The following is a 16,431-nucleotide window of genomic DNA, read 5'->3' on the forward strand; positions in this document are numbered from 1 at the left end:
TGGAGAGGCTTGCACTTGGAAGGCATTCCTATATAAGACTTAACCTCGTTTAGTGAGAGAGCCAAGAGAAATGGCCCGCAACAGGCGTCAACTTAGCGGCCCCGGCATCACCTTTCTGTTTCTGGCGTTACTCTTACACTTCTACTCTGGTATCTCATTATACACCTTTACTAAATATGTAAATGAATTTCGCCTTGCAACTCATGCCTACCACATTACATAAGATAGCTCTGGTAACTACCAAAGGTAATATGAGTGGTCTATATTATTTTTTGAAATAGGCAAAGGTGATCTCCAGTTAAATTATTACTCAGAGAGCTGCCCCAGAGCCGAAGAGATCATCAAACAGCAAGTCGTCAACCTCTACCATAAACATGGAAACACAGCTGTTTCATGGATTAGAAATCTTTTCCACGATTGCATGGTTAAGGTACTACTCTGCTTCAAGTACGTAATTAATAGAATCTCCTATTGGCTAATTAATTATTAATTAATACGTGATTTTTATGATGTAGTCATGCGATGCCTCGCTCTTGCTGGAGACAGCGAGGGGCGTAGAGTCGGAGAAGCTTTCTTCCAGGAGCTTTGGGATGAGAAATTTCAAGTACATCGACACAATAAAAAAGGCTGTCGAGAGTGAGTGCCCACAGACGGTTTCCTGTGCTGATATTGTGGTCCTTTCCGCAAGAGATGGCTTTGAGTTGGTATGTATTTGTTGAAAACAATCGCACAATCAAAAACCAAAATAACCTTGAACTGAATCCTGTGCCTATGTTCTACAGTTAGGAGGACCATACATTGAAATGAAGACCGGGCGACGAGACAGCAAGGAAAGCTATACAACAGTGGTAGAAGACTCCATCCCTAATCACAATGATTCCATGTCATTAGTCCTCTCCCGCTTTCAATCCATTGGCATCGATGCCGAAGGGACTGTTGCGCTTTTAGGTATGTGATTATCCCAGTCCACTGTATATCCACTATACATCTTAGATTTCGAAGGAGTGCTGTATATAAATCTTTCGATTATGTTTCCATGATCCAGGAGCTCACTCAGTTGGTCGAGTACACTGTGTGAATGTCGTAAATAGGCTCTACCCCACAGTGGACCCAACCTTGGATCCTGAGTATGCTGAATACCTTAAACGCCGGTGCCCTTCGCCGGAACCTGACCCAAAGGCAGTGCAGTATGCAAGGAACGATCTAGAAACGCCAATGGTGCTTGATAATATGTATTACAGGAACATTTTGAGCCACAAGGGACTACTATTAGTTGATCAACAACTCGTTTCAGACCCAACTACATCTCCCTTTGTGGAGAAGATGGCTGATGACAATGGCTACTTCCATGACCAGTTCTCTAGGGCTCTGCTCTTGTTATCTGAGAATAACCCTCTTACCGGAGACGACGGAGAGATTAGGAAGGACTGCCGCTATGTGAACGTATAGTAGTTACAACTCTCCCATAAGTAAAACCAAATGCCAACTTCTCGTATGCTTCAATAAAGTGATATCCTTATATGTAGAACAGAGATTGAATAATCAAATCAAAGACCATCATCATGCATCTTCGGCCCAATCTGGGCTTAATGGGCCTAGATAGGCCCTAACAGAGTATGGTAGAAGCTACTTTCCACATGTGCCTCCTCCTCTTTACCCATGCTTCCTCACTTTTCTCGGACGATGCTTTTTTTAATAGGTGACATATAATTGAATGGCTCATACCTCACTCCTTATCAAGATGTCTGATCAATTATAGGAAGATATTTCAACCTTAAAAGTCAATGGACATGTGCTGGTGGAAGCCCAACTCAACATAACTTGTGTATAAATATTGTGAACGGCGTAATCTTTTCATACAAAATTAGGTAGAAGGGTACGTCTAGACACTACTAAAATATACGAAACAAACAAGTCATGAGTTGGTTTACAAGATAGGGAATGGCAGTGCATGTGTCTGTTGCAGAAGTTTGGCAATTCTAAAAAGTAGAAGACTGCAGGCGCACATAGAAAATAGCTCAATACTTAGATGCCTATTCAGTCAATTCTATAGCAAGGAATCTCATCCAAAGCCAGGAAAGTTATGGGCTGAAGCACCCCACATTTGTTCACCTTTCTATATTCCTTTCCTGCCCCCAAAATTAACGGAACAATTTCGTTAGGGAAAAGCTTAACAAAGCCCAAACACGTCCAAAAATTAACAAAGGGTCTCTTGCCTTATTCTTGTATAGATACCTGACCACTTTTCATTGGCACACTTTGCCAGAAACTTTGTTGGTAATTGTCCTTTAGATCACGCATTCTCTTGACTTTGCATACACTTGAATTAACGTCGGACGAGTACGTATACCTAACGAAAACAGCTTGTTAAATAGAAATTTATCATTTTCTTCCAAAAATTCAAATAGAAGAAAGATATGAATGAAATTAATTACTTGTGGCATGAAGGATTGTTCTCAGTTACATTGAAATGCACTCAACCTCCCAATCAACGCACTAATACCCCTCTGATCCAAATAACTCAAACAAAAATGATTGCGTGTAGCCACCATGGCCACCTAACTGTAGGACCCTGTGGGCCCACCACGTGGCAATCATCGGAGTTACCGAATGGTGACACGTGCCGGTGCAGCAGCAATAATGATGCACAAGGGCCGAAGCCTGATGCTCTCGAAGGTTGGAGAACTCTCAAAATCCAAGAATTCCGATGGCTTACGTGGCAGAAAAGCGCCAAGCGAGGGGGAGTGGCGGTGGTGGTGGTTAGACGTACTATACAATAGACTATAGAGCCGCCTTTGTCACTACTGCACGAGCTTTGGCTGACTACGTCACGTGCACTCATCGTGTTTTATTAAACTGTTCGTCTGCTATTTTAATCCCGCATTTCGTCCCTCGTGGTCCGTGTTCCACGCGCCCTTGCTGATATATGAAGAGCATCACGTGACACAGCATCAGCATTTACTTGAAAATTCAGGCATTATTTGTAAAAAAAAAAAAAAAATGAAAATAATTAAATCGGTATGAAATCTGAAGTCTGAGAGATTTATATTCATTCAATCGAATTTTAAATTATTAGAGGGAGGTGTTTTTCGTTCTTTTAATTTTAGTTTTAAATCCTAATTAGAAGTGGAAATGATAGCGTGAGCCGGCGGATATTGATGAAACGGTGTAGCAGATGGAGTTGCAATCTAAAGTGGAAACCGAAGAGGAAGAGAAAGGTTTCTTTATCACCGAAAATTTAGCCGTTGGGATGAACACGTGTCAATCAACACAGCCACCTGTCTTCATCACTATTCTTGGATGCTCACTCCTAGTATTCGTTGTTTGTTTGCTCGGCCTTCTTGTGCTTTTTAAGAAGAAAAAAATTCCACTATACGAGACTCTCTCTCCATCTCTCTCTCCCTAAACCCGAGATTCAATCTCATTTCTCAGTCCTCCGGCGAAACAAATTTTAATCCTTGATTGTGTATGTAATGGGTGGTTGTAAAAACTAGCAATGTTGATTCTTTCAGGCGAATTTTACAGCATTATTTTTCTCTGTTTGCCTCTGCTTCTCTGTTTCTCCGGTGATGTTCTCACCGCCGGCTCGACTGAATTCGACTTCGGGACGTTGACTCTGAGCAGTTTGAGGCTTCTCGGGGACGCTCATTTGAGTAATGGGAGCGTGAGGCTCACACGAGACCTTGCCGTTCCCAACTCCGGCGCCGGGAGGGTTCTGTATAGTAAGCCGGTGAGATTCCGTCAGCCGGACAGTCATGTTACTGCGAGTTTCTCGACTTTCTTCTCCTTCTCTGTCATAAATCTCAACCCATCTTCAATCGGCGGTGGACTCACGTTTCTCATTTCCCCGGACGACGAAGCCGTCGGTGAGGCCGGCGGATTCCTTGGACTCATCGATATGAAGGGTCTCTCCTCGGGCTTCGTTGCAGTAGAATTCGACACTCTCATGGACGTGGAGTTTAAAGACATTAATGGAAATCATGTGGGACTAGATCTGAACAGCATGGTATCTTCGCAGGTTGGCGATTTGGGAGCCATCGGAATCGATCTTAAAAGCGGCGATCTCGTGAACGTGTGGGTCGAATACGACGGGTCAACTCAGTTGTTCAACATATCAGTGTCTTACTCCAATCTCAAACCCAAAGAACCCCTTTTATCTTTCGATCTTGATCTGGATCAGTACGTGAACGATTTCATGTTTGTTGGGTTCTCCGGGTCGACTCAGGGCAGCACAGAGATTCACAGTATCGAGTGGTGGAGCTTCAGTTCATCTTTTGATGTGGTCTCGGCCACTGGGTCATCATCTCCACCACCTCCAACGGCTAGTTTGATGAATCCAACGGCTAATTCAGTGATCCCACCGCCACCACCATCTATGGCTCCTTCTGCTTCTGATTCAGTCTCTCATACGGCTAAGCCGTCTTCATGCCATAACCAGCTATGTAAGCAAGGACCAGGCGCTGTTGCAGGAGTGGTAACAGCGGGAGCTTTTCTTGTTCTGTTTGCTGGTGTTCTTATCTGGGTATTCTCTAAAAAATTCAAACATGTGAAGAAATCCGAGTCTCTGGCGTCAGATGTCATCAAAATGCCTAAAGAATTCACCTACAAGGAGCTCAAGTCTGCAACAAAATGCTTCAATTCGACTAGAATTATCGGGCACGGCGCGTTTGGGACGGTCTACAAGGGTATAATACCGGACACAGGCGACATTATCGCGGTGAAGAGATGTAGCCATAGCACCCAGGGAAAGAATGAATTTTTGTCTGAGTTATCCATAATTGGAAGTCTCAGGCATAGGAATCTCGTCAGGCTTCAAGGTTGGTGCCACGAGAAAGGTGAAATTCTGTTGGTCTATGATTTGATGCTGAATGGGAGTCTTGATAAAGCCCTGTTTGAAGCCAGAACACCTTTGCCATGGTCCCATAGAAGAAAGATCCTAATGGGCGTTGCCTCTGCTCTGGCCTACTTGCACGAAGAATGTGAAAACCAGGTCATCCACAGAGATATCAAGACCAGCAACATAATGTTGGACGAAGGCTTCAATGCCCGGTTAGGAGATTTCGGCTTGGCAAGGCAAATTGAGCACGATAAGTCCCCGGACGCAACAGTCGCGGCCGGAACAATGGGGTACCTGGCCCCTGAGTATCTCCTCACTGGAAGAGCAACTGATAAGACCGACGTGTTCAGCTACGGAGCCGTGGTTCTAGAGGTGGCCAGTGGAAGGCGGCCCATTGAGAAAGACACAAGTGGGGTTGGAAAAAATTTAGTGAGCAGCAATTTGGTGGAATGGGTGTGGAGTTTACACAGAGAAGGAAGGCTGTTGACCGCAGCAGACGCAAGGCTTGGAGGAGAGTTCGAGGAGGGAGAAATGAGGAGGGTGCTGATGGTTGGACTGTCTTGCTCACACCCAGACCCAAACGCTAGACCCACAATGAGGGGCGTGGTCCAGATGCTGGTGGGCGAGGCTGAAGTCCCCATTGTCCCAAGAGCAAAGCCTTCCATGAGTTTCAGCACATCCCATCTCTTGCTGAGCTTGCAGGACAGTGTGTCCGACTTCAATGGCATGATCACTATCTCCACCTCCTCATCTAATCACAGCTTCAACGGAGGTGCGGAACCGGTGTGAGTGAGTGAATTTTCATATATTTATTCATTTTCCTTTTACATAAAAATTCGTTTATTTATGTATGTAATGTAACACACAATAACAGGCAATCTCTATGCAGAGGAATGTTCAGAGAGCCGTGAGAAGTTTTTTTATTTTATTTTATTTTATTTTATTTTATTTTTCCTTTTGGGGGAGGGTTTTAGCCTTGATTATCATAAATTTTGCTGTTTCTTCGCTTATAAAATAGTTGTAAGGAGACATTTGGTTTCTTGTATTGTGGTGTGTGGATACCGGAGAGAACGAGAGAGAGGAAGAGATGGTGGGTGGTTGCTTTCACAAGTAATCTCATAGTCAAAAAGCAGACACCGGAGCTTGAGTAGAGGTCTGGTAAAGTATAGTGAAAAAAGGAGTGCGCATTTATTATTGACCTTTTTTAGATTTTTTATTTTCCCAATGCATGGGTGGCTTGGATAACGGGACATTGAATTATGGATTCATGAAGTGAGTGATTGTACCCTTGAAATGTCCTTCTATTGCATGTTATGTTGATTCCTATGGATGATGCCTTCCTCTCATTTACCCTTTCCCCATTTAACAACCTACCAGCCTACAAACTTATCATATCCACGTGGGTTTCAAAGGAACGGTAACATTTTGTGCCAAGTCACAACGTTAAAAGATAATGCTAAAAATTATTTTATCATTTTTATATTTTACATTTTTTATTACAAACAATTGGCTGATACTAAGATTCCATGTACGCATTAACTGCCCTTTACCAATTGAAATAGAAATAGTATGAGAATCAGAAATTTACAAAGCAAAAGTTAATGTCTCATTGTCCCGACCCTTAAACGCAGGGCAAGCTGACAAATTCTCTACCCCGAGACGTACCACCTCCAATTTATCAGAGCCACTCGGCACCCACCCACCACATACGCCAATGTTGATGAATTTTCTGGCTAAAATTCAAGTGCAAGTTGCATTTTCCGTGATTAATTATTTTTTAATTACTATCCTTTTTTAAGTAATTTATATTGAAATTAGTGGATAAGTTAGGTGGTGTTTATTTTTTTCTTTAATTTTAAATAGAACTTTAATACTATTAAATTAAATATTATGTTATTTGTTTTTGTAGTATTTTATTTTTATTAAATATTAAAAAGTAAAAAAAAAAAATCAATATATTATTTTTTTTATTTAAAAAAAGTTATACATTTTGGTTTTTTTTATTTAGTAAAAAATTTATAATAAGTCATGAAAAAATAGAAAAACAAACAATCTAAATTTTAAAAATGAATTATTTCAGCAAAAAGTAAAAAAAAAACAAGTGGTATTTATTTTTTTACTTAATTTTGAATAGAATATTAATGCTTAATACTATTAAATATCATATTATTTGTTTTTGTAGTATTTTATTTTTATTAAGTATTAAAAAGTAAAAAAAAACTCAATGTATTATTTTTTCTATTTAAAAAAATTATATATTTTATCTTTTCATATTTAGTAAAAAGTTTATAATAAGTCATAAAAAAATAAAAAAACAAACATCTTAAATTCTAAAAACAAATTATTTTTAATAAAAAACTAAAAAAACAACACCAGTATTATTCTATTTCTTGTAAAATGGGTCACGGTGAAGTATGCATTACACATTTACACCTACCCTGTGTGTTGTATACTTGTATGTTATGAATAGAAAGCTAATAACGTCCAAATTTCCTGCCTTACTTTATCTCATGGGTTTGATATTGGGGGTGGGCTTGAAATTTGTTTTGTACGGATGGAGAATTTGTGAGTGGCGAGAGCGAAGTGTGATGTATAAAGGGAAATGTGAATGGGCCCCGCACGTTGGGATAATGGTTGCCGACGTAAGATTTAGACATTGAGGAAAGGAATATTGAGTTTAACGTGTGGTATGTGTGATGGGATTGTAGTGGAGGGACTCGTTCACAGTCCATGTAATTTGTATCATACTTAAATGATAAATCACCAAGGTTATGTTTGTTGAAATGTTGCTTTCGATCACGTGGGTATCCAAAATGCATTCTTTTTGTTAAGGTACTCTCCTATCCTAATTCCTACCTTCTTAAATTGCTTATGAAATTGAGAACCCATTTTGTAGTAATTATAAAAAGCGTGTTTAAGTTAAAAAGTGTTTTTTAAAAAAATCGGGCGTTTGACAAATTTTAAAAATTACAATTAAAATTTTGAAAAATCACTTATAATATTTTTTGAAAAAACATTTGATGTCATTTAATAGTAATTTTAGGAAACGCTTTTAATATTTATAGTACTTGAAAATTTTTATCATTTAAGTAATAGAAATATTAAAACCGTTTTTCAGAATCATTTTCTAACACACTCTTAGGTGAGTTTTCTAAAAGCGCTTTTAAATAAAATATTTCTGTTAAAAACATTTCACATAAAAACATTGTTAAACGCATTATAAATTATAAGGTTTTACATCTTGTATTATGAAATTACTTAGAAAAAGTTAATATGTAGTTTTTTTTTTTAATTTTAGATCAAAAATTAAGTTTTTAATTTTTATTTCATTAGGACATATTCAATTAACAAGATAAAAAGCAATCAATCATATAACGGAAACGTGATAAAATCCTTCAAAGGCTTTGTGAATGTAAAAACTCACAACATTAACAAATGGTAGAATTAATCCACTAATTATAAAAGAGCAAGTATACAAATTTACAAGTAAAACACTACCTCTCCCATAAAATACTTATACTTATATCGGAGGAATGATCTTCCTTCCTTAAAAACATGAAATGTAACCTTTTATCAAAAGAAACAATACCCTTCAATAATTTTTTAATTCATACCACTCATCAAACACTTTTTAGATAAAAAATAAAAAATAAAAAACCAAAATAAGATTATATGTATAATTTTCAATATATGAAAGTTATTTTTTTTTTTAAATATAGATATTACTTTACTCATTTTAATCAAATATTTCTTATTTAATTTACCTATGACAGAATCTATAAAAATATCAAGGATAATGTAAATCCTAAGAAACATGTAAAGTCAAAAAATAAAATAAAATAAAATGAATTTACCAAACTTATCATGCATAACCAAGTTGACTAACAAAAGGGAATATATATAATTCTCAAAAATATAAACATGGGTGGGTCAAAATGATTGAATTTCTTATCTTCTACGTTCGACATTCTACCAGCATTAAAAGAAAAGTGGCACTCATAAAAATCTTTGAATTGCATGCGGCTGGTGGCTAAGCATCATGATAAACGCAATTTCCTCTTGAAAAAGTGCGTAATGACTAATGACAGACGAATAAATTATAAGACTTCAGCACCAAGGCTGCTTCCCACATCCCACACTGCCCTTTAATTGCCTCTTTCTCATTCAGTTCAACACTCTGGTGTCAAACACTATCAACGTTTGTTTGACATAAACTATAAATCAACACTAACACATTCCAATCTCATCGCCTATTGGAGCCACATTTTGTAGTACTGAATGTCCTAGGAAAATTCATGCTTAAATCACACTCTTGTCTTTTGGAAAGTTTGTGTTGTAGTAAGGGACAATCAAGGTGATTAGATTCTATTCTGAAAGGGATTTTTGTCGATAAATATATATTATTAAAATAAGATCATTTGCAAATGATTGAGAACTTTGCGGTGAAAACTATTGATATCAGCCAAACTCGTTGTTTGAAAAAATGAACTGAAAGTTAAAATAATGTATTATTTTAATAATAATAAACTCTTTTTTCAAATGACGGGTTCATTGAAAAAATTCATTTATTTTTTATAAATATTTGCTCTAGGTAGGATTTCAAATAGTATCGAAAATTAAGGTCATAATTAAGAAACAAAACAAGAGCAATTAGGTTATGGGACAATTATATAAATGGGGTAGTTGAAGGTGATAATGATTTTAAAGGGGACACACATGAAGGAGCTTCAAGCCCTTTACAATTTTAAAAATAAGTGAAGTACAATTTGTTAAACCAAGTTTGATTAATCTTGTGTTTTAATGATGATAAAACAAAGTTTGGATCTAATTGTTAATATTTAAGTATAATAAATAAGAAGATCTCTTTGGAAACATTAAAAAAGAAGAATTAAGAAAAAGTTTAAGAGGAGAAAAATATCCAATAAATGCACAAAGAGTAGTGCATAGTACAAGAAATTTGAAAAGAAAATTATGAAAAGAGATGTAATGTCCAACAAATAAGAGAAAAGATATTTGAAGTCAATAGGTTGAAGTTTGACATTGAGTTATATTTCAAAACTTGGTAGAGTTTCATTTTGAGGCCAATTTCAAATAATTGATCAAAGTTATCTTGGAGCAACTCATATGTCAATTTGAAGATCAGAAAGTCAGAAATCCAATACTTCAAATAATGTGTGAATCGAAGTTGAAATAAAGAAGTTTGTTTTTGGGCTTTTGACCATTGGAAGTTGAGTGTCCTTCTACATAGATGATTACTTACCTTGAGAATGGAGTTTTGGCTACTAAAAGCCATGTGAACATACACTTGGATGACTACTAGGTAATGTAAACAATCAGTTCCTTTAATCTTCAATATATCTTTGCAACTCATTAAATGTTTTAACAATCAATAAGCAATCGATCAATTGGATGCTCGATTCTAAGAAACTTATTTCTTATGGCTAGTTTGGTATTTTAACTTTTATATAAGGGCTTTATACCTCATTTATATTTGTAAATGAGAAAAGAGTTCAAAACTATTATTCAATCATCTATTGAGCCTTAGGAAAATACTTTGATTGCATTAAGCTTAAAATTGCATTTCATTCTTAGTGTAAAAAAATGTAAACTACAAATTTGTATTGAAAAATTAGTAGGTGGTCTCACACTTAAATTATAAGTACTCATGGGAAATAAAAAATCACCATTCACACACAACAATCTAAGTGTTCACAATATGAACATTGAGTTAACACATTATGACTTTGTATTGATTTCAATATTCACGAGTGCATTGAGAATATATATTATTAAATCACACTCTTGTCTTTTGGACAGTTTGTGTTGTAGTAAGAGACAATCAAGGTGATTAGATTCTACTCTGAAAGGGATTTTTGTCGGTAAATATAGATTATTAAAATATGATCATTTGCAAATTATTGAGAACTTTGCGGTGAAAACTATTAATATCAGCCAAACTCGTTGTTTGAAAAAATGAATTGAAAGTTAAAATAATGTATTATTTTAATAATAATAAACTCTCTTTTCAAAAGACGAGTTCATTAAAAAAATTCATTTATTTTCTATACGTATTTGCTCTAGGTAGGATTTCAAATAGTATCAAAAATTAAGGTCATAATTAAGAAACAAAACAAGAGCAATTAGGTTATGGAACAATTATATAAATGGGGTAGTTGAAGGTGATAATGATTTTAAAGGGAACAAACTTGAAGGAGCTTCAAGCCCTTTACAATTTAAAAAAATAAGTGAAGTACAATTTGTTAGATCAAGGTTTGATTAATCTTGTGTTTTAATGATAATAAAACAAAGTTTGGATCTAATGGTTAATATTTAAGTATAATAAATAAGAAGATCTCTTTGGAAACATTAAAAAAGAAGAATTAAGAAAAAGTTTAAGAGGAGAAAAAGATCCAATAAATGCACGAAGAGTAGTGCATAGTACAAGAAATTTGAAAAGAAAATTATGAAAAGAGATGTAATGTCCAACAAATAAGAGAAAAGATATTTGAAGTCAATAGGTTAAAGTTTGACATTGAGTTATATTTCAAAACTTGGTAGAGTTTCATTTTGAGGCCAATTTCAAATAATTGATCAAAGTTATCTTAGAGCAACTCATATGTCAATTTGAAGATCAGAAAGTCAAAAATCCAAAACTTCAAATAATGTGTGAATCAAAGTTGAAATAAAGAAGTTTGTTTTTGGGCTTTTAACCATTGGAAGTTGAGTGTCCATCTACATAGATGACTACTTACCTTGAGAATGGAGTTTTGGCTACTAAAAGCCATGTGAACATATACTTCGATGACTACTAGGTAATGTAAACAATCAGTTAGACGTCCATATTTATCCTTTAATCTTCAATATATCTTTGCAACTCATTAAATGTTTTAACAATCAATAAGCAATTGATCATTTGGATGCTCGATTCTAAGAAACTTATTTCTTATGGCTAGTTTGGTATTTTAACTTTTATATAAAGGCTTTATACTTCATTTATATTTGTAAATGAGAAAAGAGTTCGAAACTATTATTCAATCATCTCTTGAGCCTTAGGAAAATATTTTGATAGCATTAAACTTAAAATTGCATTTCATTCTTAGTGTACCTAATCAATCCTCATTTTTTTGTATCCTTAAGCAAAAAAAATGTAAACTACAAATTTGTATTGAAAAATTAGTAGGTGGTCTCACCCTTAAATTATAAGTACTCATGAGAAATAAAAAATCACCATTCACACACAACAATCTAAGTGTTCAAAATATGAACTTTGAGTTAACACATTATAACTTTGTATTGATTTCAATATTCATGAGTGTATTGAGAATAAGTCTAATTCTTATAGATATCTCTTGGTACTCTAAACATCAAGTGTATGCATCTAAGTCTTGGTTAGAAGACTTTTAAAGAAATAGTGAAAAATTTTAAAGGCTTGAAGGAAGCTAGGGAGTATGGATGCGGGCAGGATTTGTTGAACCATCATAAAATCTCTATTTGCACACTTTTTTTCCTACTCTTTTGTTCATTATAGCTTTATATTCTTATTTAGTAATGCCAACAAGACGAGTTTAGGGCGGATCTATCGTACCCCAAGTCTTGAAACCATGATTAGCTTCTTTAATTCTAAATTTGCATCTCATGGTTATGACACCTAGTATGTGATTTGTAAGACAACAAAAAACATATAAAGTTTAATTGGGTGCTTAAGTAAAAATTCAAAATATATCATTGGATATTACTTTTCAAATTATATTATTTTTCATTTTCACCCCATAATTTCATGTTTTCTCGTCTACGTATGATACTCTACATGTATATAATCCTTGCACTCATGCCTTTGCATGCATGCACAACATATTCTCTATGCATATGCTTATTTTCTCCAATTAAGCTTTCCTTTGTTCGAGTTTCCTTCTATGGTAATGCTTACATTGACCCTTGCTCCGAGCCCATATTCTTTGGGCACACGCTTATTCCCAACCTTTTTTCCCTAATTAAGTTTTTTTTTTTTTTTTTTTTCCTCTTATAATCTTTGGTTGAGATTTCCTTTATTCTAATTTCCTTCTACAATTTGTAGTTCAACTTTCTTTTGTTTCAATTTCCTCTTTTAACGGGATTTATATTGTAAACATTTAAGTAAATATCCCTATTTTATATTTCTTTGCTAATTAAATTGAGTAAAAATATTTACAAAATAAATTTTAAGTATATCAAAATCTAATTTTTAATTTTAATTATTAAATAATAGTTTTTATTGAAAACCATGTTATTTGAAATTATTTTTATATGTCATTTGAAAGCCATTTAATTTATTTTAACTTTTTTACGTAAAAATTAAATAATTTTAAAATATATAAAATTTTAATTAATTTTAATTATATTTTATTTTTTTTAATTTTTTTTATTTTTATAATTTGACTGAATAAAAGAAAATCATCTTCTCGACATGTTTTTTCTTTCCATAATATTTTTGAAAAATCAAACATAGTCATATAAAGTTTGACCATGTCTTCTTCATAAAAAAAATATTTTGATTTATTTAAAATTCAATAAATATTTTAAATTTTCATCTTTAACCCAACGTTGAATGTTCATAATAAACATGAACTTATATATAGATGGCAATTTTGATAATATTGCAGATCTTGGCACCCAAATACGTCAATGTGCAACTAATTTCTCCACTGTTGTTACTTTATTATCCTTACCAATACCAACAACAACTAATTTCTCCACTGTTGTTACTTTATTATCCTCACCAATACCACCAACCTCTGAATCATCTGCTGTCGTTTTCCCCCCAATTCGTACAGTTGATCCGAGTGGAAGCCATGGACGACGAGTTCGAGTTCGCGGAAAAGGTTCCTCCGTCGTTTGATCGCATGGTATGATTCCCGGTAACACAACTCCATCTTTCTGTTTTCTCTGTTGATTTTTCGGGAATCTGTCGCGATCGATTTGGGTTTTAGGTTCTATAATTCGATGATCTAGGGTTCTTAGTTTGTCCTGATATGCTCTCGTCACGATCTGTTGCTTTCCTTGTTTTCTTTTACTTGGTTCCGATCATTTTCTTAATCTAATTGTCAATTTTGTAGTGTTTTTCGAGCTTCAATTGATCGATTTCGTCCTGCAATATAGTTAATCGTGTGTTGAGATTTTCTTTCATTGATTTGTATTCTTTGGAAATTCTATGTTGTGATCCAATTGTTTGACTGTTCTTATCTCCTTTAGCCTGGTGTTCTGATAAATTTTTATGAATGGAAATAATTTGTTTGCAAATAGATACTCGGATTTGCTTCTTCTACACATTATGCCATGTTCAGAATCATCGGTTCATTTGGTGTGTTGCAGGAAGCAAATCAGAAGGAATAAAAATATTATTGTCGATTTTTACATTATTGGTTTTTTGCCATTATTGAACTAGACTCTAATCTCTTGGTTAAGCGCTTGAGATTTAAACGAAACTGACCTTAATTTGGCATTTTTATCCTTTCTCCTGCAAGAACAAAAATAAAAATAAAAATAAATAAATTCAGTTTCATTTGCTGAATTAAAATTATCATTTTATCTAAAAAAACCCTTTTACATCTTAAATTATTTTCGGTTTTAGCGGTTTTTAGCTTAGCTTGTTCAGTTAACGAGCTCATCACTAAATTATTATGAAAAGAGGGTACATAAGTGAAAGAAAGGAACGGAAATGTAAGAGTTTGCCATCAAAGCAAGCTTTTTTGAAGAAAAAAAATATATCAAACTAAATTTGTTTTCAAAATATTCACCAGAGTAGTGCATCCATGCCATGTCAGCATCTACACATTATTATTATTATTTTTTTATGACAAAACCATAGTTGTTGACTTTGGTTTTAGCTTTAAGACTAAAACCACGGTCATCAACTGTGGTTTTAACTTTAAAGCTAAAACCACAATTGGTGGCTATGGCTTTGCCATTAAAAAATAATAAAATAAAAGTTGATGTGGCTAGGAGATTAGTTTGGTAAATATTTTGAAAAGTAATCTCGATGTGAATTTTATTTTAAAAAAAGAATTGCTTTTCCGGTAAACTCAAAAAGTAATCTGAGTCAAGATAAGCTAAAATACATCTTTTGGAATTCTTTTTTTTTTTTTTTTAAAGTTGGATTTTACAATGCTTGGGTTCTTGCATGATTGCATCTATGATGAGCTTTTGACAAGAAGATAAAAGGAGAGATACTAAGAAGGTAAATAATCTTTAAAATAGAATCCTACACCTTTGCTGTGGTAATCTGCATTTCAGTTGCCTGGTAAATAAGTCCAAACAGGATTATTGAGTTTCATTATTTAGTTTCTCATGACATGGATTCAATGTGATACCAATCAAATCTAGAAATGAATAACTTATTTATCTCTTAACTTGGCCTGGGCATATGGACTTTATTACATTTTCAGTCTGTGTTTTTCTGATTAAATAATGTTATAAGCATTTGATGATTTCATTCTCTGAAGATAGGATTCTATTATGGAGTCCCTCTTGAGTCTTGACAGGTCACAATTACTTAATTGCTATTCATCCTTCTTAATATATTTTTCTGAATTTCTTTTGCTTGGGGTCTTTCTCCGTCTCACTCTCTCTCACACACTCACATTGGCCTATATAGCATTTGAATGAATGAATTGTGATATTTACCTACTGGGTTTTCTTGAAATGTGTATTGCCACCCACATTTGTATCCATGCCCATCCTATGGTGAAGTAATCTATTTTGAAATTCTAGTATGTTGTGACAATGAAACTACTCAATTTAACCCAAAATTATTCTAAAATTGATTGGTTATGGCATTGTCAGGGTTTTTCATTTTTATTGTTTAAGTGATTTGTTTTGGTTGATTGGTTCATTTAGGTTACTGTTTTGAACTAAAACATCAAGTTGTGTGATTTTTCCTTTCCATTTTTCCTATTGTTGTTTACCATCTGATAATTTGTCGTGGCACATGGTTTATATTTGCATCTTCTTTGTTGGATACGCAGGAAAATATGGTCAAAGACGCAGAAGCCAAAGGTTTTAACCCTGGATTGATAGTGCTGCTTCTTGTTGTTGGGGTGCTATTAGTATTCCTTGTTGGGAATTTTCTTCTTTACATGTATGCACAGAAGACCCTTCCTCGGATGAAAAAGAAACCGGTCTCCAAGAAGAAGATGAAGAGGGAGAGACTGAAGCAAGGTGTATCAGCACCAGGGGAGTAGGCATTTTAAAGTTTAAACTTGATATGGATCAGTCCTCCTTGTGCGTAGAATATCATCATCAGCAGATGTGGTCATAGACGCTCATAATTCTCTTTTCCCAGTGGCCAAGTACCATTTGTCACGAGATGGTCGCATTACCATAGTTGCTCTTTTTCTTTTCATTCATACTGAGTAGAAAATTTAGTGTCGTAAAACTCACTTTCTCTGCAGCTTATCTTATACTGTTTATCATATACATTTTTCTTTGTTAGCATCAGTAGGGAAGGGTAATTCTCTTCCCCCCTTTATCTTATGTTCGAGTCTCTTTACTTTGTTTCCATCAGTATGGAAGTGCAATTCTCTCTCTCCAATTCATCTTAATCTCTTATCCATTTTCTT

General features: G+C 34.6%; 3 protein-coding genes across 3 annotated transcripts; all 3 read left to right on the plus strand.

Moving 5' to 3' along the window:
* The first annotated feature begins 47 nt into the window (after window positions 1-47).
* On the plus strand, window positions 48-1,638 carry LOC117919983 (peroxidase 21). Its single transcript, XM_034837316.1, has 5 exons — window positions 48-149; window positions 282-430; window positions 516-704; window positions 783-948; window positions 1,046-1,638. Exons 1-5 carry the CDS (start codon window positions 71-73, stop codon window positions 1,447-1,449), a joined length of 987 nt encoding a protein of 328 aa, XP_034693207.1. The 5' UTR covers window positions 48-70; the 3' UTR covers window positions 1,450-1,638.
* Window positions 1,639-3,256: 1,618 nt separating this feature from the next.
* Window positions 3,257-5,880, plus strand: LOC117921054 (L-type lectin-domain containing receptor kinase VIII.1). Its single transcript, XM_034838820.1, has one exon. It carries the CDS (start codon window positions 3,497-3,499, stop codon window positions 5,624-5,626), a length of 2,130 nt encoding a protein of 709 aa, XP_034694711.1. The 5' UTR covers window positions 3,257-3,496; the 3' UTR covers window positions 5,627-5,880.
* A 7,682-nt stretch (window positions 5,881-13,562) lies between these two features.
* On the plus strand, window positions 13,563-16,397 carry LOC117920220 (DNA-binding protein S1FA-like). Its single transcript, XM_034837627.1, has 2 exons — window positions 13,563-13,719; window positions 15,838-16,397. The coding sequence occupies exons 1-2, from the start codon at window positions 13,666-13,668 to the stop codon at window positions 16,051-16,053; spliced, it is 270 nt and encodes an 89-aa protein (XP_034693518.1). The 5' UTR covers window positions 13,563-13,665; the 3' UTR covers window positions 16,054-16,397.
* Window positions 16,398-16,431: the final 34 nt, after the last annotated feature.

This window comes from Vitis riparia, chromosome 8 (assembly GCF_004353265.1).
Source record: "Vitis riparia cultivar Riparia Gloire de Montpellier isolate 1030 chromosome 8, EGFV_Vit.rip_1.0, whole genome shotgun sequence".
In the NCBI taxonomy this organism is placed as follows: domain Eukaryota; kingdom Viridiplantae; phylum Streptophyta; class Magnoliopsida; order Vitales; family Vitaceae; genus Vitis; species Vitis riparia.